The sequence below is a fragment of the Hippichthys cyanospilos genome, chromosome 1 (assembly GCF_059441005.1).
Source record: "Hippichthys cyanospilos isolate Australia breed blue-spotted pipefish chromosome 1, RoL_Hcya_1.0, whole genome shotgun sequence".
In the NCBI taxonomy this organism is placed as follows: domain Eukaryota; kingdom Metazoa; phylum Chordata; class Actinopteri; order Syngnathiformes; family Syngnathidae; genus Hippichthys; species Hippichthys cyanospilos.
In genome coordinates, this window is record NC_142369.1 from 6,747,566 (window position 1) to 6,773,389 (window position 25,824).

Below are 25,824 nucleotides of genomic sequence, written 5' to 3' on the forward strand. Positions count from 1 at the left end.
CAAGGGTTGAGCCTAAATGTATCTGGAAAGCTGACCGAGAACTAAAATGAATTGAAAGGTTTGGGTGCAATTTCAGGAAGAATCGAAAAACTGATAAACAAAATACTTTGATATTATACATTGAAAACAAGAAATTTAAAAACTTTACTATGAAAAACCACGATAACTTCCAATTTAATGCCGTGCTAAAGATGGAACAAAACAACCCCATAAAGAGAGGCGGGCTACACTTTGAATCTTTCAGTAACGTTACATTTTTTTCCTGAATGTGAGATGAAATCCAGAACAGGGCATTGGCGCCAAGAAATAAATGTTTCAAAAGAGATTAGAACCCAGATGTCCTTACCGTGGGATAGAAAATAATAACATTTTTATAAACAATGGCACCATCTAGAGTCTGAATTTTAGCATTACATTTCAGAAGAGAATCGTATAGTGACGTCATACAACCAGATTTACAAACGTGACGTTCTCGGTCTAAAAACTGCCACTCGGTTGAGTTCCCAATAATACCAGGAAACGCAATCATTTAACATAAATATATTTGTAATTTTCAATTATTAGGGTCATTTCAATAGATAGTTAAATAAATGGGACTTGAATGTTGTCATGTTTTTGGTCATTTTCTATTGAAATTAAAGCACGTTTTCTCGATATCCTGCATTGTCCAGCCCCTTGTGACACAATCTTCTAAAATTTGACAAAAGGTTTGCTTACCCCTGGTCTAGTATCTAAACTCACTTTCATCTGAGAACATTCTATATGGGACAGGCTCTGCCATAAGTTCTTTCATAAATTTTGCCGTTCATCTCCTTACAGAACAACACATTGTGCAGAAACACTGAAAAGTTGAACATGTGAATTCAGAAGTTTACTGAAAGTCAAATTGAGTTCACATCTGATTTAGATTCTTTCTGAAATTGCACACAAACGGTTCAAGACATTTGAGTTCTCTATCAGCTGTCCAGATACATTTAGGCTCAAACTTGTGTATAATTTGACCATTTTGGGCCATATTCTTCCACATCATTTTCGTAGTATTTTAGCCAAGCAATGGCACACTCCTGGAAGTTGAACTTTGACATGTTATCACCATCTGGGTGAAATTTCAGCTCCCTGGGGAGTTTTTGAAGCAGCGTTTGACTTCTTTGTTCCTTTAGAAGAAACTTCGGAAAACTGGCCTTCGCATGGAAAGCTGACTTAAAAAAAAAAAACTATAGTAAATGTTAATTTTTTGCTTTTTCATAAATGGGAAAAACTATTTCTTCTTTTCATCATCCAGCTTTTATTTCGTGACTTTAACTTGACACGCTTAATCTTTTTCATTAAATCTAATTTTAAACCTAATTTTTAAGGTTAGATGTATCCAGCAATTAAATGGTGCAACACAAATAAACATTTTCTCACCTGGCCTGATTCGCCAACCACCATGTCTGCGATCACTGGTCCTCCCAATGGAGGTCAAAATTATATAAAAAAACCACCAACAATCAAATGTGGGTTTGTTCCCGGGAATATCCAAGCCAATAAGGAAAAATCGCGCGTCATCTGAGCGCAAACGTGTGTAAGATGTGAAAAAGGGAGAAGAAGCTTAAGCGCGGGACAGTCCTGCTGACTGCGTGGATTAGCGGTATTAACACCGTAGGGCTAACTTGCACACAAACACACATATGGACACGAACAAACCGAAGCTTGTGTGTCTTCTTAGAGGGGATTAGGTGGCTACAGGCATTTTCTACTGACCTAGAAACAGGTAGATTCAATAAAGAGATCAAGGTGACATATAGCTACGATTAATGTGGTATTGTCTTGCAGTAGATCAGCCATAGCTTGTACAGTGGAATGAACGCAAGATCGTTTAGGGGAGGGGTCCCCAACCACCGGTCCGCGGGCCAGTAGCGGTCCATGGATCAAATGATAACGGGCCGCATGGGAAGCACCCGAAGTAATTATTTATTTATAGCCGCTTATCCTCACAAGGGTCGTAGGGTTGCTGGTGTCTATCTCAGCTGACTTTGGGCAGTAGGCGGCGACAACATGAACTGGGTGCCAGCCAATTGCAGGCCACACAGAGACAAACAACTACTCACCATCCACCCAATCACACCTAAGGGCAATTTAATATAGGGGTGTCAAACTCATTTTTTTATTGTGGGACACATTTTAGTTATAGTCTCCGTCAGAGGTCCGGTATGACTGTGAAATCAAAGAAATTTTAGGTGTGCTCGTCACACTTCTAAATTTGAAATCAGAGGCCGGTAAAAACTGTTCCAAAGAGAGATTAGGACAATAAAATGCATGTTTTTTTCCCCCAAAATGTTTAAAAGTTGACGACAACTTGCAATTTTTGGTATTTTAACCAGAAACTTGAATTCAAATCAGCATTTCGGGGGCCAGATAAAATGATATGGCGAGCCGGATTTGGCCCCCGGGCCTTGAGTTTGGCACCTGTGATTTAGAAAGTCCAACACACCTGCCATACATGTTTTTATAGTGTGGGAGGAAGCCGGAGTACCCACAGAGAACCCACGTGGGCACGGGGAGAACATGGAAACTTCACACAAGAAGCCCAAAGCCAGCAGAATTCGAACTCAGGTCCCTTAACCGTGAGGCGAACGTGCTAACCAGTGCGCCCTCGAGCCCCCCTAATTATTTAGCCCCCATTAAATTGGCGTTATTGGCAAGTTTGAAAGTTTACGTGCAACAAAATTGTCACTCGAAAGGTTGGAGACTGCTGATTTATGTGAAGTCAACCACCCCAGAAAATCTTCATAACCTCCACTACTCTGAACACATTGCGATTGAATATTGCGCTTGTGGAATATGAATTATTCAGCAAAATCCACTTGTTTTTATCCATCTCAGGGGGCGGCCATTTTGCCACTTGCGGCCGACTGAAAATGACATCATAGTCGCTCAGGGAACAAGCAATCACACAAAACAGGTGAGCTGAGCAACTGTGGTATCATTTTCATTCGACAGCAAGTGACAAAATGGCCGCCCTCTGAGCTAGATATAAGCGGGTGGGTTTTGCTTTTTAGTTCACAGTCAAAAAATGGAATATTCATCAGAATCAGGGCCGGCTCACCCGTTAGGCCAGGTAGGCCAATGCTGAGGGTGTCATGGACTCTAGGGGGCGCCAAAAATCTGCTGAAAATTCATTTAAATATCTAACGATTATTACTTATAAATCTTACAGTCTAGTCAAAAGAAAAAAATTTAAGTAAAATTCGAAATAATCCAATTTTTAGTCAAACATTTCCTAATAAAGTATCTCATCTCAATACATTAACAATTTCATTTTAAAAGAATATTTTAAACCCCACTTGTAAAGAGTAATATACGAGTGAATGTAAAGCGTGTAAACAGAAAAAGTTATGTTTCTATTTTTCATTTAAAATATTCAAATGACAATGCCAATGGACTAATGCATCTCACTTCCAGTGAAATAAAACTACTGAGCAGTAAAATGAAAAAAAAAAGAAAGACAAACGCAAAACTTGAACTTGACTTGAAACTTCATCAATGAATAAATAGAGCTGTGATTGATTGATAAATAATCGATTATCAAATTATTCGATGTCCATTTTTGGAAAAATTATTCATCTTTATCAATTAAAAATTTTCCAAATCCTCTGAATGTTAGCCTCTCACTAAATTCTCCTATTTCTGAACAAAATGAAACTGTTTGCAAAAATTGGTGTTTATATGTGGGAAAAAAATGAATTTTTTTTTTACTAGTTTCAAAGCGGTAACTGAATCTTTGTTTTATTTTATGTTATTGCACAATCTAATTAAAATAATGTCCTACTACTTCATAATTAAACGGGTGGAAATTAAAACGTTTATTTGATTAATTGATTAATCAACTAAAAAATCTACAAATTATCACTTACAAAAACTATAGTTAGTTGCTTAAATAAACATATGTGAATAGTTATAAATGATGAAATTCAAATGTGTTGCCCTTAAAAGTTAAATACAACTGAACTAAGTGAATGTCGGTTTACATGCTGCTGTTTCAGTTAGCAACATTGCTCCAGATATTAGCAACTGAGATTATGTCACAGCCTATAGTCGTAGCAGTTATGATGTCACAAAAAAAATTATAGGAAAAAAAAAAGGGAAGCTATCACTTTAATTAGCTGTCAAAACCTAATAAACGAGGCCATTCGTCAAATTAATCAATTCAAGACTAACCAACATCTTTTTCTTCTCCTTTTGGCTTTTCAGCTCATGTGATGTTCCTCTGATATATTCATTCCTGACCCTATCCATCCTGGTCACTCCCAAAGAAAACGTCATCTCCCCTACCTACCATAACCGATTAATCTCATGCTAACTCGGGTGATGATTGACAAAGACGAATTCAAACCATCACACTCATTAATGTTAACCCTCTTCATCATGATATCTCGAAACCTTCTACCTCAACCATAAATGTTTTAAATGTATTTAACCCTTCCCGTCAAAATCATTAGCGTATATTTACAAAACAGCAACCTAGCCTCAGCGTCGATCATATTCGATCAGGCCCCAGAGGAACTGTTAAATCATTTACACTCTTAACCCCCAATCAAATCATAATTAGTTTGATCTAGCTCTGGATTCAAATACACAACAATAGATTACAATTACAACATGCGTGGTGTTTTTTGTTGTTGTTGTTGTTGTGTGTTTTTTTTTACTCCTAAAGCATCCCTTGCGCTACACGGATGAAATCTAGAGGCAGGCAACACAAAGAGGGAAATGGGGACCCACCCTGTCATGTGAGAGGCGCCTCCTACTACTACTGGCCGAAGCGACCAAGAGGTGCGCACAACAATGAAAAGCGTGCCCGGGAGATCTCCCCAAAATTGACATTCGAGGCGGGTTCAATTACCTTCTTGGGTCTCTTCCTCCGCTGTCCCAAACCATTGAGGCGATCGCTGGGGTCCAGTCTGTAGTGGTAGTCCTCACTCATTTCTGAGCCCCCCTACCAAAGGAAGGGGGGAAAAAATGTTTTTTTTTTCCGCTTGTTTTCTTTACATCCACAACAAGCCGCACCCCTTTTGCCCATTCGGCAAAACACACTCGTCTAGTGTCAAAAGTCCAGTTTGGCTGCAAAGACGGCGTGGACAAAGCGCGCAAGCAGAAGGTGGAGTGGAAGGGGGGTGAACACGGAGGGAGGTGGCCGAGGGGGGAGGTTTGGAGGAGGGAACACAATGGTGTTGCCATGGCAGCAGATGTCACCAGTGTTTATCTGGAAACCTCGCCCCAGTAGCAAAACAAGAAATGCAAACGCACTGGGGCCATACCGGCAGACGCCGTGGACCTAAAAAAAATATACAGAAGTAAATTAATATTTTTTTATACATTTCATATAATTATATATATATATATATATATAAATATATATTTATATATATATATACTGTATATGAAATGTAAAAATGTCTTACCTTGTTGATCGATTCCAAAGCAATAGTGTTTTTGTTTTTTTTAATTGGTAGAAGGCATACAGCCCTTGTAATGTCTTAAAACGTCTGATTGGCCAATGAAATGTCGATTAATAGAAATGACCAATGATTTAAGTTAAATATGAGGGCCGTTTAAATCTGGGTAATGTTGGCCGCTAGGTGTCACTGTTTCAGAGGGGAACACATTTTTGTGCTATAATGTTTTTTGAATTAACGAAATATAAACAATTTTGTAGACGTTCAGTTTTCACTCTGCCACACATTTACATTTATTAAGATACTTTTCTAACACAATGCAAATATATTTGAACACGCATGTAAAATACAGCAAGTAGTTAATATTGCCTGGGGTTAAATTAAATGTGTTACACCTCTTTGCGTTGCATGAATGAAACACACTTTTCCTGTGTTTAATACAGTATACTAAAATAGTCAGAGCAGATAATGAGCACTCGGTATGTATAAAAGATAGTACTTAATACTTTGGCGGTTAGGTAAAATAAATTAACAAAAGATATGATGCAGCCAATGTTTAAGAGGTCTTCTACTTCCACGAGGTTGTGTTTGTTTCCAAAAATTGCTTAGCACCGGGAATCAAATCTTGATGGAGCATATATAGCTGTGTGCTGGGCCCGTTTTGCAGTCCCTTCTTTGCCACGTTGCCCTCCTCCACACCAGGACACACTTTTTGCTCCCTTTCAACATGGAGCGCGACGGTGCCTTGCTCCAGTTAGTGTAGATGACGCTCTCCCCGTCCGCCCACTCCCAAGAACCTTGGGAGTCTCTGTCATTAAGACCTGGCAGTGTTATTAAGGTCAACATCGTCAATGCTTGATTTTGAGAGACAATACTGATATTTTGCAAAGCTAACTACAAATGAGAAAAGTTCTTATGGTACATTATCATTTAGATAACACACCTATCCAAAACGGTTTCCTCCTGCCAAAATTCCACAGCCAATCCATGTCACGCTTTGAGGAAACACTTGCAAGGTTCCCTTTATATCTGAGAAAAAAAGAATAAGTATGTTATATATATATAATTACACTATATAAGTACACTATTTTGTATTTTTTATTATTGCCGTACAATCTCCATCTCTATTTGGTCATTTTGTTCAACTTGTATTTCATAGTTATGTCTGTTTGTATAACTGAATCATATTAAATGGTTAAAAAAAATTTTGATCAATTTTGCGATTGCTTAAAAAAATGCAATCACTTGACAACACTTTATATATATATATATATATATATATATATATATATATATATATATATATATATATATATATATATACACAGTATAACTAATTTTCCAATTATCCTCGACTTATAAACAAGCAATATATGCCATAAGTCTTTTTTTTGGGGGGGGGGGTCGGTGGTGAAAGTTTGAAGTTAAAAAAAAAAGGCACATATGACCAGTTTTGTTTGGGGCACCCACGTTGAATCGTACCTCTCTTTACAGCTGCGTTTTGCTCCACTCCATGAAGCTTTGTGCTTCTTGTTGAGGACGTAGCAGCGGCCACCGTGGAAGGTCCAACCACGAGGACACGCTGGAGTTTTGGTCATCTGTGAATGGACACAATTTCCTTTAGCCCTTCAAGTCAACCTAGCAGTAATAAAAATTGAGCAAAGATGGATTTGCGGCACCACTCTCGACATGATTTTTACTCCTGAGAGTCTTGGCCTCAGGTTTTGGTCTCACGTAACGTCAACTTGATTCTCCATTACTGGGTCGTCCACAACTATTTAGTTTTTAGGGTTTCCAATCATAGTTGAAACAAAAACCTGCTCTGTTGGCACCCAGGATCTCCAGAAGACACCGTTGCAATGAAACATCTGATTGGTGGTCTGGTTGAAATGCAGTAGTCCCATCGTTTCTGGCAAACATGGCCGAGGTACCAAATTATCAGCTGGCGCCTATTAGAAAGAAAAAAAGTTGATATTCCAAATGCATGAAGTTATATTGTGATGAGTCGAGTACAGCCTCACTGGTCCACTTTTTCCGGGGTTGGGGAATGTTCTCCTCGAGTCATGCTTTGAATCAATGAGCTCTGTCGATACCCTCTGCTTACTTGCCCTGCTAACAACATGGGTCTTTGCCCTTCTTCCATTCTGAAAACAAAAACACATTTTCTGACTGAATAAACATCTTACATTATTAAAAAAAATTGCAGTGAGGCAACTTCAAAGGGAATAATAACGATTTCAGGCACTTACAGGTTTGGATTTGCCCTTAAGCCTAATGTTCTTTGAGGACAAGGTTGCATCTTCATGGACTGCAGATTGAGTGCCAAGGGTCAATTTCCGGAGCCTCCCAGATGGATTCCGGGCGTATTTATCAGACTGAATGGTCTTTCCCTTGATTATAGACACTGCATCTTTCTGGTTTTGCTTGCATTGCCCTGCGGTTTCCATTTGCCAATGAATAATACATAACAAAATATGCACTTGATCCTTTAAATCCATACACATCCACTAGGGCTGCACGATTATCTCCAAAATAATAATCACGATCATTTTGGTATTGACATCACAATTATAAATCACGATTATTCATTATGTTTGGTCAAGCATGTCTATTTATTGCACTTTTTTAAATAAGCAGATTTTGTTTTGACAAGGCTTCAAGGCTTGATACTTAAATATTATAATAATAAACTAAAATAAATAAAGTAAATAATAATCAAAACAAATTCACATGGCAAAAACTTGGATAATCAGTTAACTTACTGGCTGCGTGCAAACCAACGAAAAAAAATGAAGCCTACTTAGAACCAAGCACATAGAACAAAACCAGTCTTGTAACAACACCTACTACAGCCTTAAAGTTTTTTTTTGCAAGAAAAAAAAACAGCACACAAGCACCAGAATCACTCAAAGTGAGTATGGACTTGGCAGTCATTTTTGGTCATTACCGTACTTTCCGCACTATAAGGTGCACCTAAAACCTTTAAATTTTTTAAAAAGCTGATGGCGCGCCTTATAATCCAGTGCGTCTTATATATGGATCAATATTGAGATTGGGATTCGTACATGGGGAACGAACTGATAAAGTAAGCTTTACCTGTTTCTTTTGTGTGTTTACAGTTGAACAAGATTGCTCATATTGTCATTGAGTTATTATGCTACTGAGAGTTATTATTTGAGTTATTATTGTTATTACTTTGAATATTACTATATTGTAATTGAAAAAGTTTTAAAATATGTCATTAATTGAGGGTGCACCTTATAATCCGGTGCGCCTTATATATGGAAAAAGTTTTGAAATATGTCATTAATTGAGGGTGTGCCTTATAGTGTGGAAAATACAGTATATAAATTTTCCAAAATGGATCTAGCAAGGTGTATATTAAAAATCAGGTGAAAAACTCTATCTCATTTCACTCTGGTACTGATGGGAGGCTTCTAAATGTACCAGAATCACTCGAAGTGAGTATGGACTTGGCAGTCAAAATATCATTTTCGGTCATTTCGAACTGAATTTCTTTATTGGATTTTTTAAAATGGGTCTCAATTGACAGCAAGTACGGTATATTAGGGGGTGAGAAAAGCAGACTTTTTTTTCATGCAAACGTGGGAAACATTACCATCAGAAGGCTTTTAAGGTTGAATTGAAAGCTGAAATCTCTGAGTTTTAACCTTGCGTTGCCACCCTGGTGGTAGGATGTTGAAAGTGCTTGATTTGACATGTAAGTAACCAGCTTTTTAAATGTTAATATCGCTGAGAATCAGCTTAATTAATCGTTGCGGCCAATATCATTATGGCGATTAAAATTCTTAAAATTCTTCTAATTCTAATTCTAATTGTGCAGCCTTAACATACATAAATAGCAAACAAACGAAGCAACAACAAAAAAGAAAAACAAACTGAAATATTTACCTATTCCTGGATCTTTGATGGTTACTTGAGCTTTGCTGCCTCCGGCAATAACCGTGCCTTCTGGGAGGACTAAGAAAACTTCAAATACTTCATCTGCCTCTTCAAGTTGATCTTGAACAACCTCAATGTTCCACACCCTCAGCGAGACTCCTTCACAAGGCGGAAAACATCACATCTTTTGAAATTATGAACATTTGTGGCGAAACATATTTAGCCATTTGACATTTTAAGCAGAAAAACGTTATCATTTTTCACTAGGTAACATATTTTTCATGTACATTAATACCTTAAAATTCAATTTTCCTCTTGCTGTCGACTAAAAAATGGCAACTCAGGTAACAACCAATAACAGATCACCAGTTTTTGGAGTTTGGTCATTTGATGTCATTTTGGTCCATCCGTTATCTTTAGCCACTTATCCTTTCCAGGGTGGCAAGGCTTGCTGGTGCATATCCCAGCAGTAGTTGGGCGACACCCTGAACTGGTTGCCAGCCAATCGCAGGGCACACAGTGACGAACAACCATTCATGCAACCAATCACACCTAAGGACAATTTAGAGTGTCCAATACACCCACCACGCAAGTTTTTGGAGTGTGGGAGGAAGCCGGAGTGCCCGGAGAGAACCCATGCAGGCTCGGGGAGAACATGCAAACTCCACGTCATTTTCAGTTGACAGAAAATGGCAAGAAGTGTTTTTACAGGCAAAATATTTACTTTTTACTGCTGAAAATGGCTAAATAAGCAAACTGGATATGTGTAAATATAAGTAACAGCAGGGCCAAATCCGCTACATTTTTCAAGAAAATTATTTCAATTCTTTTTTTTCTAAATGAGGCAAATGGTTTAACTGAACTGTTAACTAAAGTAATATCTAAGCTGGCCAACTTTAATTTTCTGGAGCGGTGAAGATTTATGAAGAAAAATGGCATATACCTGGATCAAACTGGATAAGGGAAGAGGAGCTTGTGAGGAAATCTTTTCCCACATGGGCAGTCACCTCGTTCACCTATCATGAAAAAATGAGAAAAAAATAAAACACGTTTCTGAGAAAAGTGAGCGACTTCTCGGACCTTGACAGTGACATATGAAGATTCTGCTAGGTTTCCTTTCCGGATGATGCCCACGGAGACTCTTTTCTCGTCCTCATTCACGCAGTAGTCGGCCTGGGACAGCTCGACGCTAGACCAGTTCAGTTGTAGTCTACGGGTGTAAAAAGTGACGATAACGAAGACCAATCTTTATTTGCTGAATAAAAAAGCAAACGGGGGCGAGCTCTGACAGCTCTGAAGCGAACACGAGAGTGAGAGCGTAGTTGTCCCTCGCGAGTAAGAAAAGTCAATCTTGGCTGGTCTGAGTTTATTATTTTACAGTATGGCATTTGGGCGTGTTTTAGTCTTCTTTATAGATTTCTCTGACATCGTTTCAGCTTACATGTGAGATGGTCCAGCGTTTCCATGGCGATCAGACACCTTGAATTCCAAGCTGTCTGACAGAGACTCCGATTCCGGATTGATGATGTAGACAATTGCCTTTCTGTTAAGATCCATTTGTGAGATATGCTGTCGTGCAAAACCGCCTGAGAAAAACCAAAGCGGCAGATTGGGGTTGTGATTAAAGCTGCAGTGAGGAAAAAAAAAAAGAAAAACCAGACACTCCTGACCTGTCGTAATATTTTCGAGGTAACCAAAATAGGGCTGCCGAACAATGGAGAAAATCAGCTCCTCGTCTTTGCTGTTAGCGTCTTTGGCTTTGAGATCCCGAGATGACAAAAAGATTCCGTATCGTCCGTCAGCTAAAAGCTCGGCTTTCCAAAAGGGGAGAAGCTTTACCACTTCGGGATGTGATGTATCCAGCGGCGTGATCTGAAATTAAACACGGCGATGCTTCTCAATTTGAATACATTGGGGAACACGGTTTTTGATACATTAAGTTTGACAACTACATTTTTCACATTTTTAGGTGCAGAATTCAAAACTGATCCCAGTCTTTCCTCTGCTCAAGGTTTTGAGTGACAGGATCCCTTTTTTCTAAAAAAAATATGAAATGAATATGTATATAAATAAAACACTAACTTTAAAAACTGAAGAAAAAAAAAAGAGCATAGGACAAACTGAAATTACACGGGTGTCCCTATGGTTACAAGATTAAGAGAAAAGACAGTACTGATCCTCCGAATTGCTACTATGCTATCTTTCAGTTTTTTATATTGATCATATTGACTTACCGGGAGCTGTACGCACCTCTCACCATACACTCCTCATTTAAAACTGAATATTTGTCCATATTGATCGTAATGATTTATTGGGAGCTGTACACACCTCTCACTGCACTCTTTCAATTGGGACTGCACGAACAAGTGGCCACGTAGTCGTAGAGGAGTGCAATCATAATCATCTAGCAAGTCTTAATATGGCTAATCAGTGGAATTTTGCTTATCTGGTGCACTGGTTCTCAAACTGGACAATGTGAGGTATGAGGTACCTCTAAATTTAGATTTTTTTAGCCTGAGAATGAATAAAGAGGACACTGCTACTTGCACCCAAACCATTGAGCTTGGTCACTTACCTGAATGATAAAAAACATCGGTTCCGTATGTAACTTCCCATCTAACAGGACTCCGCGATTGGCCCCGTCCGAGGCGGTGAACTGGAAGCGATCGATCTGTGACTGCTCTCCGTTATGCTTGTACGTGACCTCCAACTCCTCAATGTGTTGCTGGGTAAAATTAGAACCCGCTGTCAGCGCGGTTCCATGTAGAAGCAGCTCTCCGTGCTGAGGAGGCTGCAGGAGTTTAAAGAGCAGGGCGCCGCGCGGGGTGTCGGGGTCGCTCATGCCAAGGTACTCTGGACTCAGGGTCATGGCGAACCCTTGGGGAATCACAAGGCCTTTGTTGGACAATGTCGGCGGGATGTGATCGACCATTTTCACTCTCACTTCCAAGATTCCCTTTCGACTCGTCTTGTTGTTACTAACAACAAACCTGGCAGAATAGAAACAGGTTGATTTGGAACAAAAAGTCTTAGTTTAAAAACCCTCCCAGAGGTAGACTCACTGAATTGATTCTATGGGTGTGCTAGCTTGCTTGTCATGCACGTAAGCCACACGGTTTGCAGCCACGTCCATCTGGCTGAAGGTGGAGATGGGGACACCGGGGCGCTTGGTGTTCTCCAAATATCCATGAGCTGCCATAGTAATGACAAACAGCAGCTCCTCGGGCCGGTCTGCACGGTCTGTGGCAAACAGCTCGTCGGTGGTGAGAACCACGCGACCTCCGCGGTTCACCGTCACAGGCCTGACAAAGATGGTGATAGTTCCTGGAAAAAACAAGTCAATAGTAGAGACTATAAATAAAATGTTGGGGATGAGGTGGCTCAAGTACTCATACTTAGGTAGTAGCACAATAAATAAATATGTACAATTCAACACCTATAACTTTACTTATTTAGCCATTTCCAGCTGTAAACACGTATGATATCTGTAATTACTGGTTCTGTATTTTCCGCACTATAAGGGGCACAGGATTATACGATGTAACTTCAATGCATGGCCTATTTTAAAAGTGTTTTCAGATATAAGTCACACCACATTAAGGCACATAGAATAGAAGCTACAGTAGTAGCTGAGATTGCGTTATGCATCCACTAGATGGAGCTGCACTAAAGGGAATGTCAATAAAACAGATAAAATATTTTGTTTTGTTGATTTTTAGTACCCTTTTCCACATGTTTGACAGCTATGCTGAACAGCTGTGAGGGAGATTGATTCTGCCCGTCGTGTAAGTGGAAAACGAAAAGGTCCTGCGCCGTAGTACCAAACGGGTCTGTGTGCACATAGCGCAGACGATTCATGTCCACCATTTCCTGGGTACAGTTTTCCCCAGCTATCAGCGGCCGCCAGTTTTGAACCCACTGTGAAAAAAAAACAAACAAAAAAAACAGTCCCACATACCATTGTACCAATGAATTCCGTAAATTATACTGTATACTACAACACACAGACCTTAAGCTGTAGGAGTCCCTGGGTAGGTAGTCTCTTAAAAATGTACATGACCTGCGAAGGGGGCGTGTCACGGTCCTGTGCCAAGAGGGTTACGCTGGTTATGAGTCTGGTCTCTCCTGGTTCTACCTCCAGTCCATTGTTTCTGAAGGACACACATGGTGGGAGGACAGAAGGAATGACTGTTTTTTTCTTGTTTAATATCAATCTTTTGATCTCCCACAATAACACATCCATCACATTTATCTCAATGATTTTTAATTAATATCTTGACAGCACCAACTACAAGTATGTAGAACATTTAGAAAAAAGAAAATGGGATATGGTCCAATTGCTACAAAATTTTAACACCGTACAGTACATTAGACAGATTGATGATGCTAGCAATATGAAATATAGTGGGAGGCTCACAAAAAAGACTCAAGAAACGATGCCTGCCCGTCCAAAATATACTATAACAGAATCAATGTAGAGTAGATGAAGGGCCCCAAAGCAGAGCCATGGGGAACACCTTTTATTTCAGTTTCACTAAAGCCACGTTTTCATCGACACTCTCTAGTCTTCTCTACTCTTCTGGTCTGTCTCAGACCAATCAAATGCCTCCAAAGCATTTTTGGGGAACCACAAAGCAGTAAGTACCAGAAAAAGTGGGAGGAGTAATAGCAGGGTAGTTTTCTCGGTGGAAACTGAGCTTTTGTCAAGTAGACTAAAGTATGATAGTTTCAAAATTCGAGCTACTGTATATATAAAAGAAATAATCTCCAGCTGACAACTAGAATTAACTAACTTCTTTTCGTCAAACCTTATTAAATCGGGCTTTTCATCATTGACTGCCAATACTTCCACCATCACTTGTCTTTGGATTTTGTGTCTGCCGTCCATTAATTGGATGGTAAAGCTGTCCTTCAGATGTTCAGAGTCGTCATGTTTGTAAGCCACAGTTTTGCCTGCAAGACAGTCAAAGTACAACTCAGAAATAAAAAGCCTAGAGCGATGATTCTTAATATGTGGTGAAAGTGGATTAGTAGTAGCCAACACTTGCCAAGTTTTCACCTTGTAAAAATGTTACACACAAACTCAACAATACAACGGGAAACTAATTTATGCACTGAAATTACATACCATTTGTTAGCTCTGCCATTGTGAAGTCAACCTCAGTGGATTCCGATTTGACATCCTGGTTGGTGTCAATGCTGCGCTGGCGAATTATCTTGCCATGCCGAGGGGTTTTCGCAACATGAAAGAGCAAGTCGTTCTTGGGAAAATCCAGATCGGTTGCGTTTAGCACAGACAAGTCCAGATACTTCATTTGTCCTTCTTGTACCTAAAAGGAAAGCAGTCGTCAGTGGACCACGTGACCACAAATGAAAAGGAACGACTCACCGTGATATTTTGGGCCACAAACTCTGGAATCTCATCGTTTGTTGGTTTAACAACAATGTGGAACGGTACACGTGTAGAGCTGAAATTACCGTCTGACACGTGGATGATTAACTGGTCAGTTGTTGGTTCCAAACGTTGATGCCTGGACTGCACATAGTTGATTTGACCAGCAATAACGTCTTTGTAAAAAAAAGAGTCTGTGGAAAAGAAAGAAGTAAGAAACTACGAGTTGAATCCGAGTAAGTAGCCAATTTTTACAGGAAATAAAGATTCCCAAAACTTCTAAATAACAGAAACAAAATACAAGTTCGGAGTGTTCCAAAGGTCGGCAGACTCTCTTATAGAATTATAAAAAATATTAAACAATTTGTTTCCTTAACAGATTTTTAAAGAGATCTACTATTGACCATCAGATTTTTTAAAAGTCCGAGGTAGATATTTTTCAAAATACCAAATAATTTTGCTGATAATTAGTTGAATTGATAATCGATCCATTCCTATTTTTTGAAACAATCAATAAACAGCACAGAACATTTTGAGTTTGGTAAATAAATCCTGTGCTACCAGGATTTAATCAGGGTCGAGAACGGAAACCTTTTGACTACCCAAGTCAAATCTTAAGATTTAAACCCAATAGAGCACGTATTTTAACTACTACATAAAATACGGATGGAAATCAGAATGCTTACCTATGCTCACACCCATGTTGCTTTTCTCAAAGCCAGGTCTAGGCAAAACATTTTCAAGGTAGCCAAACTGAGGCAGAGTATCCAAACTGACCACCAGCTCATCCACGACTGTGTCTACATCGGACACTTTCAAATGATTTACTTTTATCGGGGCTCTCCCGCCTTCCTCTACCACAAATATGTCTCCTATAAACAGAAAAAAAGAATTTTGGTTATCATTACGATGATGTTTCTGTACATACGATGTACTAGTGTGACATTAAACAATCCACCTGTTTGAAGTGAGGGTGGCTGGTTGTTAACGGGGAAAATTGTGATGTGGAGGTCATACACGGGAAGAGATGTTTCTCTGCTAGCGATTTTGGGATCTCTGCCACTGCAGCAGAGTGCTAATTTTTCTGTTTCTCCATCAGAAATCACAAAGGTGACTGTGTCATGTTGCGGAGTGAGTCCTATCTCCTGCCCTAAAAGCACAACCGCAAAAAAATTTATTACAATAGGAATCAGGTGAGAAAATCAATGCCATTTCACACTGGTAAATAATATATTAGGGTGAGAAAAGCAGAGACTTTTGTCATGCAAACGTGTGGGAAACATTGTCCCCTGGTGGTAGGATGACAAAGTTTGAAAATAAAAATCTTCTTCTTCTGTGTTGGACCAGACAAAAAGTTGTGATTTTATACATTCATTTCTTTTTCTTTTAACAAAAGAAACTACTGGTAAATTGAAAAAAGAGTGAAAGCAAGAATAAAAAATTAAATCTCTAATTCGAGGATTTCAGTTACTGTCGGATATTTTTGTGAACGTAACCTCCGCGATAAACAAGGAAACACTGTGATCAATTACTCTATCGAATATTGCATTGATGAACTGAACAATCAAGACAATTTATTTGGTATAAATGTGCTAGCAATTTAGCTAACCAACCATAAAGAAAAATTAAAGAATGTCACACAAAAGGGATTGATGTACTTGCCAAACTTTTAGAAGCAGACGAGGTAACCGTTTCAGTCTTTGTTTCCAAAGTAAAACCAGATGTTTGTCTCATTTTGATTCAACAGAAAAAAAACAACCGGCCTGTTTTCGTGAAGGACCCCAAGCTGAATTCAGACAATTTGAACAATTTCAAGTTAAACGATAGCTCTAAATGATTAGCTGATTATTAAAATAGTTATTGACTAATTTGATAATTGATGAGTTCATTTTGACAGCTCCGAAGCTCAGATCATTTGTAAATCCTGTATGTCCAACTGCAATAACACCAGAATGATTTCTGCCTCGCATTGCTACGTTTACTTACCTGTGTGCCTGTAGCTGATAACGCCTGCAGTGACGTCCGCCTGAACGAAGCTATCGACAACCACGCCGTTTCTCAGCACCAGTCCGTGGTTGGGCGGTCTCGCGATCAGGAAGGCGAGGCTGCCGTTGTCAGTGTCTGGGTCAATTGCGTGAATGTACTCATCGGAAATGACGACTTCCTGCCCCTCAGCACATGTGAGCAACGGTTTCAAACCGGCTACCAGCACTGGTACCTCATCATTGATAGGAGAGACCTAAAAAAAAAAAAAAAACAAAAACGATTAAAGTAATCAAGCGATTTGCCACATGTGACTTTCTCCAATTTGCGTGCTTACGATTACTTGCAGAATCAAACTGATTTTATTGGTACCGTCTGTTGCAGCCAAATCAATGCTGTCCTTCGAAGCTTCTGAATTGTCATGAGTGTACCTGATAGGATAAGACATTTCTAATATTACACATTTTTAGCAGATGATAAGATAAATTAAGTGAAATTCCATTTTAGGTTCATGAATTAAATAATTAAAAGAAAAAACTGCATTTTTTTCTTTGTCAATGAACATCATACATAAGCTTTTTGTGTTCATTTCATATGTACACTATTTACTTTAGTACTGTTGTGTGTCCGTACACAAGTAGAAAAGCTAATTTTGAAAATTGTGGTTCACTGTATTAAGCAATATTTCGTGACCATTTTTTTCTTAAGTTGCACTGACAAATCTTCCATGTTTTAAAAAAAACAAAAACTAAAAAAAAGCGGTAATTTAAAAAAAAAGCATTTAACGACCTACAAACTGACAAAATGATCTAAAACTGAATTAAAACTGTATTTGAAAAATAAATAAATGAATAAAACAATAAAAACAAATGATGTAGAACGAAAAATACAAAACTATTATAGCCCTGGTTCTTTAGTATTAGCACTTAAAAGACATACTGAAATTATTTAACTATGTTCAAGAGTAAGAAGTTAGTATTTTGTCTAGAACTAATTTCATAATTTGGCTAAAAAAGTTCTATATCCTTTTGAATAAAAAAGATGAAGCAATACTTCCAAATCCTTTTTTATACAAGTATCTGTGCATCTACCTAAAGTTTACCTGTAGTGTTCAGAAGAAACAATGTACATAGTTTATCAAGAAAATCTACATCTACAGTAAATATGTTTTGTTGTTTCACTTTAAAGCAAGCTTAAAACAGGCAGAGGAAATATTTGTAGAGACAACGTGCCGAGTGTGAATACTTTTAGCCACATTTGGTCCTCTATACAGTTAGTTGTGAAAAGTATCACTTCAGAACCTGAGAGAATCGAAACATCTAACCTAACTTTATGGCTTTTGAGGTCAAGCGAAGAAAAGGTTTGTCCAGGTTTTAGAGCAACGCTGTTAAGCTGCAGCGCTCCATGCTGTGGTCCCCTCAAAAGCTCAACTTTCAAGGCTTCTTCGACAGAGTCCACATCTGATAACAGCAGGTGTTCGGGACCAAGCCAGCATTCGTCACCCTCATCGACCGTTAGAGGGTTGGTGATAACCTGAAACGGCGCAAAAAAGTTCTAAGAATGAAATAGTCCCGTTTTGGGTGTCGTTCCTCTGTACCTTTGGTGGTTGGTTGTCCACTGGTGTCACAGTAATATTAAAGCAGATCCCATCAAGTGTTTTTCCATGTTGATTAGAAACTGAAAGAGCAAATTGGATATAGCGAGGAAAAGGACCAATATCCATAGTTGGAGGCATGTAGGCTACTTTCATGAAGTTGATGGCATGCTGAAAGACCACAGACCAACATGAGACAATGAAATTCAATCCAAGACATGGACAGAATATGGACTATAGGAGAACGTCATCATTTAGTGTTTTGATTGGTTGCCAAAAATAATTACCTGTGTAAAGAGCTTCAACACTGGTGCATTGGTGTCTTTGGTGAATTTGGGTATACTGTCCACGAGAAATAATCTCCCTGCATCCTCGTTGCTGCTCGGCACAATAACAGCACCACAAAGCTCAAATAGATAATACATTAAGTAATACAAAGATCTGCGGCAACAAGAGTTTTTGCAAATTTACGTATATTACCAAACAAAAAAGAACTGGGGCCCAGCTGATCCCAAATTTTGGCGGAAAAAATTAATATTCTCCCAAAGCACCTCAATAGGTGTCAATTATATGCTGATTTTCACTATTGGATTGTGTGGCACAGTTATTGAATGAGTGTCATTTAACACATTTAATCTTGTGCAGTTCTTTGATTTTGATTTTTTGGTTGTATTCACAAAAAATTCTCGCAGTGTTTTAGCAAGGCATTGGACATTTCTAGTAGTGTGATAACTAAGGCCGATGTTGAACTTTGACGCGTTGTCACTATTTGGGTGAAATTTCAGCTCCTAGTGTTATCTTTCAATGCTTTGTCTTTGATGTAAAATACATGAATAAAAAGATAGTATTGGACAAAATACTGCACAACAGTTAATTTATGTTGCATTATGTATTTTATGATTATTTTTTTTCAACAAAAGGTTACTAGGTTGTGTTTGAAGTAGTGACATAATTTCCTTGCACAGCGTACCAAATAATTGCCAAAATGAATATTTGCTTTGTTTTGAATGCCACGTCCACAGGACAAGTTTATCAACAAATTTTGTGAGGTACATTTAAGGATACAAGGTTATGGTATGGATTTGTGTGTAATAAATCACGATACCAGAGTGACTTGTTATGGTAAATGTACATAAAGAGAAAAAGTTAAAATAATTGGCAAAGATCAGCCAAAATTTTCGATCAATGTTGGAAGGGCCATAATTGGCCGGCTGATTAATAGGTCCGGCCCTGTTAATAACAATCCGAGAAGTATGGCATACCGACCTGTGATGATCACTAAAGAAAGGTGGCGTTGTAACCGTGTACGTCAAATCATTGTCTGGCGAGTCCTTGTCCACAAAGTGAAGGTGTTGCTGTGTTATATGGACCACGTCAGTCTCTTTGACCACAAGACACCGTCTGGCGCCAGGAACTTCTTGAGGTGGTTGGCGAGGTAACGGCTCAATGTGCAAAATCACAACCTGCGCGTCGGAAAGATAAACCACTTTGGTTTATTCATTGTTCTACTGAAATGTTCTGATTATTAGGAGGGTAGCTGACACCCTTGACGAGTGCTTATCTAATATTAAGCCAATTGAGCGCTGTAATGGTAACTGTGGCCATTGGATGGCAGTGTTGCCATACATGCAATACAAAAATTACATACAGTACTTGCAATTCTAAGTAAAGAATGGAAATCAAGCTTTCACCGCCCGTGTTTACATAGACGTAGCACACGATATTCTATTGGCCATGAAAGCTGAGTGAAAATGTTAAATATACTGGCACTATAGAGGTTTCCTTTTCCAATAACGCTTGGCACTGAAAGAGTTAAGGGAAACAAACCAGCAGCAAATGAGTCCAAATTGATTTATTACTTCAATTTGACATCCATACACCAGAATCTCATAAGTCGAATTGCTGCACAAATTGCAAAAACGTATACCTGGGGCTCTGACAAGTTTGGGGGATCCTGGAAATCCGACAGCACAAACTCAAAGGAGTCATCGAGCACCTCATTTCCCATATGTCGATAATAAACCATGGATTGAGAGAGGTCCCGCTGCAAAAATTTGCTGACTGGGTAACCTGGAGGAAATGAACTAAAACTATTGAATCAAGGTGATACAATATAGACCCTATAAGATTTAAATCAGCAATGCGCATGCTAGGGAGGGCCACAATGTTTCATCAGCGCTACTGAGAGGCCCACATAAGCATTAAAAAAAAACAGATGCATGACAAACATTTTACAGAGGCTAAATTTGTGCATATGCACAAAAAACATATTCTTAAACGTACACATCTTACACACACAATAATCCATTTCAATATGGTTGACGAGTTAACGTCAGTCTCTCCTGAGTGTTATTGCTGTATTGTTGTTTAATTATTTTTTTTTAAACAAAGCCCAAATAAGTGACACTAAATGGTTAATAAACAGTAATGGGGGGGGGACTTTAAAAATATTTTTTTCGATTATTGAATTAATTGATGGAAAAATCGAGCGTAATCGATTTAAAAAATATTCAATGGTGACAGTTGTAGTAAAGGGCAGTACAGCATAAGTGCATGTTTGCCATCTAGTGGTAAGCGGTGACATTACAAGGTAAAACTCTGATTCAGATTGTGACATTTTATGTTTATTTAGTGATTTCTGTCCCACACATTCCCTCCTGCTTTCCATGGAAAATATACAAAGAATGTCTAACCGTGTTATTCGAAGGGATTATTTTTTTTTCTTTATTCGGACCAGCAGGCAAATAAGAGAAGCGAGTGAGGCATGTGTTTTCTCTGACCTGTAAGCCCGGGTTCTGGAAACTTCATAATCTCCCCCACCCGTGGAGGTCTCGTGATGTTAAAGAGAATGTAGTCGCTGCTGGAGTCCATATCAGAAGCCTGAAGGGCGGTGCCTTTCAACAGAGTTGTCTGACCTTGGGTCACTTCCAGCAACATATTGGCAATGAGGAAAGGAGGGCTATCGTCTTTGGGGAGGATCTTTATCGGGAACTTGTGCCGAGTCTGGTGATGACCATCGGTGACTCGGAAGACGATGAAGTCACCGGTGGAATCGCTGTCATCGTGGTGATAGCAAACGATCCCGGCTTTAATATCCTCGATGGTAAACATGAAGCCCTTTCCACCTAGACATAGCAAACGCAGCTTGTTAAATGTAACTCATATCAAATGGAGAACTTTCACCCTCTTGGTGCAGTTACTAAACTGCCAGTTGTTGCGGTTGAAGGTCAAGGGGTGAAGATTGAAAGGTTTTTCTCGAGACCTCTAGGGCTGTTTTTTTTTTTTTTTTTTTTTTAAAGTTGACCAACTCGGGTCTGTACACTATAACAGTCGACTATAAATATCTGCATTACATTTTACATATTACATTTTTCCTTCATCTCCATGAAAAATAACAGAACTATAGCAATTTTCTAGTAAATATTTCCTCAAAAATGAGTAGAATGTAATCATGACACCTCTGACAGTCAGTCTTCCATGCAGGAGGCCGTCCACGATGATGATACGGACGGCATCTATGTTATCATTGTCCACAATCTGGAGCTGCTGCCATGTTATTGGACGTGACTGACCTTCCAACAAGCTGAGACCTGGGTGACAAATTGCACGTGTGCGCAAACGAATCCACAACAATCTGTTATCCCTTGATATAAAAAGTACATATTTTTAAAACTGACCATACCCATGTTCCAGGAAACTCTGGGCGAATTGGTGTCGGCATTCCGTATAGACATGTGTACAGTCATGGGTGGGCTCTTCTCGAAAAAAAAATCATGAACCTCGATTTCCATCTGTTTGGGAAGATTCTTATCGATTATCTCTATTTCATACAGTACATGTGCATAAAAGTACAACCTCAAAGTTCCTGCGCTGCGTATGAGAGGAGTTAGGAGGCTGATATGCAATGAGCATGGCATTTAAATCCAACCATGTGAAGGACCAGATGGGCCGCGTTTGGTCGGACAGGTGAGTGATGAAGCCATCTGAAGGTGCTTTGGTGATGTTGAAAATCAACCTCTCTTGGGGTGTTTCCTCATCTTCCCCGTCTAACGTGGCGGTGGATAGCGGAGTCAGAATGAACTGGTCCACCTCCAGGATGAACGTTGACATGAATGACGCCGCGGGCGACTGGTTCGCCATTGCGCCTGTGATTTGCACTGGAATCCAAATCTGTTCAGACTTCATAAAGTAATAGAGTCATAAGAAATATAATCATGGTTTGCATCTTCCCGGATGATTTCCTGAAATGTCAGCATTATGGGTAATTAAATTTTAATTATATTAACTCATTTACAAATTCAACAAAATGAAAAAAATAAAAGGTCCAAAATTTTAAGTTGCTAAGTGAAATTGGCCTCTGGGGCTGAATAATTAAAAAAATAAATAAATAAAAAAAAAAGGGGGGGGGGCATTCCTCAGGGCTTCGTCTCGGGGCCCTAAATGTGTTCCACATTTGTTTGTTCAATAGATTGTGTTCTTGCTATCTTTTCATGACAAACATGCAGATCAAATTTCATGTTTATGTTGCCAGTTTGACCATTTTATGAAAATGTATCAAATTTGGTAGTGTGTTGGCCAAATCAACGTACATCAACAAATTTCCTGTCACTTTTCTGCTGGTTATGCGGATGATTGCAGAGCTACTAATTATTGATATCCAGGATAGTAAAATTTGTGTAATATTCTTACACAAATGGATAGCGAGCTCCCAGAGCATGTCGTAAAAGGTTCAACCAAAGCAAATGAGTAAATAGCTCACAATAATTTTCTACCATAAATCAAGTTCTCAAATATTTGGGAAAATTTGGAAATTTCATGTAATTTGTTTTCAAACAGATTCTAAAAACACAAAAAAAGTGTGCAGTGTACCCAGAGTCATCAGAATCTCTTATGAAGTTAACTGAAATTCGAAATAGGTTCCTAAAGTTAACCGTTTAAAATTCATTTATAACTAGCCATCAGATTTCTTAAGAAGGTCGATGCAGATGACAAAAAATAGCAAATTATAAATATCCAAATTTTGGCCTAGCTAATATTCGTCTATTTCGAATCAGTGCATCATATTTTTTCCTTAATCTAGTACATTCCAGTTACAAAAAAAACCTATATAAAACATAATAAAGTCACATTGCCTGATAAACGTTGCCGCTCCTTGTATCTTTGAGATCAAGCCTGATTGCAATGTAGTCAATATCAGGAGATGGAGGAGTCATATGCTGATATTTCAGCCCCATCATCAGGAAGTCCTCGCAAGGAACTTTGAAGAACCTGACAGGCTTCACACCCCTCAGGCAGACGGCAGAATTACATTTGGCTGGATCCTCTGGAAGACATGATTTCACATCACTTTTGAGAAATATCTCAGGGAACGCTTTCAGCATAAAATCCATTACCCTCAACATAACGCAATGGCTCATCCCCTCTCTTGACCGCTTCCTCTGGCTTTCCGGTGACGAGTTGCCCGTGAGCTGGCAGGTGAGTGTCGTGTGAATTGAGATGGATGGTACACTCCAAGCTGGACCGCTTTTCATAATGGAAGGACACAACATTGCCATCAACATCATCAGAGATGCCATATGAAGGAACTTGCAAAAATTTCCGTCCAAGCTTGATAATACTGCAGTCGGGTTCAACGACGGCAACGCGGAGAGAAAAAACTTCAATGTGCGTGTCGGTCTCAGTGAACCTATTTACAAAAATAGAACTCAAGTAAGTAAAACATATATGGTACTATTAAGCCCCATTCATCACAAACAACCAACACTGAAGATATTAAAATGATGTACCTATACAGCCGAAGCTTGACTGTGTCTTCGGTTAACAGTGGGGAGCCATTATGGACGTATTTGACCTCATTCTCACGATATTGGCAGTTAAAAACCTGCAAAAAGACATTTGTTTTCCTTCAACCACTCAAATTGTTCACTGGCACCAGTTCTATCCGTACATATGTCGGTTCAATTTATCAACTCAGACAGAAAAATGAGAAATTTTATGGTCTGTCTTTGGAGTTTGTGACGTAAAGATTGTAGAGAATTATTGTCACATGTATAGCACGAAACCACACTTACTGTATTTTCCGCATTATAAGGCGCACTGAACTATAAGGCGCACCCTCAACTAATGAAATATGTTAAAACTTTTCCCATATATAAGGCGCACCGGATTATAAGGCGCACCCTCAATTAATGATATATTTTAAAACGTTTTCAATCACAATATAGTAATACTCAACGTAATAACAATGATAACTCAAAATAACTCTAAACTCACAATATCATAATAACTCAATGTCAATATGGCCAACCTTGTTCAACTGTAAACAGGTAAAGCTTACTTTATCAGTTCATTCCCCATCAATGAATCCCAATCTCAATATTGATCCATATTTAAGGCGCACCTGATTATAAGGCGCACCATCAGCTTTTTGAAAAAAATAAGGCTTTTAGGTACGCCTTATAGTGCGGAAAATACGGTACTCTGTTCACCTCATTGGTTAGTGATTAGTTAATTGATTAGTCGGTCGGTTATCGTAATTGTAACAGTGACTAAATCCAATTGCAATTGCAAGAAGATTGAGGTGAATTAACAAATAGTGCATCATGATTCTTTTGATTATTTTGTGCACTGGATGTCCTGTTTTTCAGGAAAAGATGACAAAGACACTTTAAGACATAGCCATTATCTGGTCTCTACCGCCGCCTAGGTGAAACAAGTCAACAAAGAATTTTCTGTTTGCTGACATAGATTGACCGCCGCTTGGACATTCCACATGGAATGTTGCAAAAATCGCAGGAAAATCGATGCCATAAATCCTATTAAAATGCATCTGAAAAATTGTAATTGCAATGGTTTTATATGATCCACAATTTGGACAATGATTATTTTTGTAGACAAAATCTCGCACGTCCAACTGCAATCAGATAGAAATGTCACAATCGTTGCATTTTAAAATTGTACATGTTTTAATTAATCCCATTGATTCTTTTATGATATCATAAAAAAAAATCAAAGGCATTTCCATAATTTGTAACAAATTGCCACAAGGGTTCAAAAAAATCATAATTTGAGCTTGTTAGTGGAAAATGGACCATCCTGGCAATAGTTTGTGTGATGTTCCATTACCTGAGGCAGGAATTTTCCCACTCGTTGAGTTATGGGTTCATTTAACACCGCTTCCACTTTGCAGGCGTCCTTTTGAAGCGGGATAAGAAACTGCAGGTCGCCTTCCTGGAGGTAGGTTGACTGACCCCGTCTCACCTTTAAAGCCTTATTGATTTTTACAAGGGAAGCGTTGCAAGTCACTCCAAGAAGCAGGAAGGGAAGCAATGCCAAGTTTTGACCCTTTGACTTCATCATTGTTCTCCCTGTCTGAACAGGTTGACTCTGTTACAGCACCGTTTTCAGCTGTCACTCTCAAAAAATGTGTTCAAGGTCGTTGTGATCGTCACCCCTGTTGAGTTGAAGTGACATTGCCTCAGGAATCGGTTGCTTGTGGCATTAAGCATTTCCGCTGA

General features: G+C 38.9%; 2 protein-coding genes across 2 annotated transcripts in view; both read right to left on the reverse strand.

The window, feature by feature from the left end:
• The window catches only part of ank2b (ankyrin 2b, neuronal), a 43,904-nt gene extending 38,896 nt beyond the window's left edge, over nucleotides 1–5,008 (reverse strand). Inside the window, exon 1 of the mRNA XM_088408598.1 lies at nucleotides 4,883–5,008. Coding sequence (XP_088264724.1) covers nucleotides 4,883–4,963 — 81 coding nt within the window. The 5' untranslated portion in view covers nucleotides 4,964–5,008. The remainder of the gene's footprint in view (nucleotides 1–4,882) is intronic.
• An 807-nt stretch (nucleotides 5,009–5,815) lies between these two features.
• frem1a (Fras1 related extracellular matrix 1a) lies at nucleotides 5,816–22,492 on the reverse strand. Its single transcript, XM_088423340.1, has 31 exons — nucleotides 22,163–22,492; nucleotides 21,990–22,098; nucleotides 21,766–21,897; nucleotides 21,088–21,432; nucleotides 20,235–20,377; nucleotides 19,574–19,770; nucleotides 18,595–18,685; nucleotides 18,311–18,478; nucleotides 18,038–18,246; nucleotides 17,051–17,144; nucleotides 16,717–16,969; nucleotides 15,689–15,880; nucleotides 15,417–15,602; nucleotides 14,728–14,924; nucleotides 14,467–14,668; nucleotides 14,147–14,291; nucleotides 13,348–13,489; nucleotides 13,061–13,256; nucleotides 12,401–12,662; nucleotides 11,914–12,328; nucleotides 11,009–11,210; nucleotides 10,780–10,924; nucleotides 10,419–10,548; nucleotides 10,282–10,354; nucleotides 9,348–9,497; nucleotides 7,685–7,869; nucleotides 7,457–7,579; nucleotides 7,253–7,384; nucleotides 6,918–7,033; nucleotides 6,379–6,464; nucleotides 5,816–6,256 (listed from the first exon to the last, which is right to left on the reverse strand). The coding sequence occupies exons 1-31, from the start codon at nucleotides 22,490–22,492 to the stop codon at nucleotides 6,054–6,056; spliced, it is 5,553 nt and encodes a 1,850-aa protein (XP_088279466.1). The 3' UTR covers nucleotides 5,816–6,053.
• Between the last annotated feature and the right edge of the window lie 3,332 nt (nucleotides 22,493–25,824).

Excerpts from the sequence above, each read along its gene's own strand:
- frem1a (XM_088423340.1), bottom strand. The coding sequence starts at position 22,492 with ATGAAGTCTGAACAGATTTGGATTCCAGTGCAAATCACAGGCGCAATG. Across the intron at positions 17,145-18,037 it reads CTCAAAAGCCATAAAGTTAG|GTACACTCATGACAATTCAG; the intron begins GTTAGATGTTTC and ends TTATCCTATCAG. Across the intron at positions 6,257-6,378 it reads GAGGAAACCGTTTTGGATAG|GTCTTAATGACAGAGACTCC; the intron begins GTGTGTTATCTA and ends TAACACTGCCAG.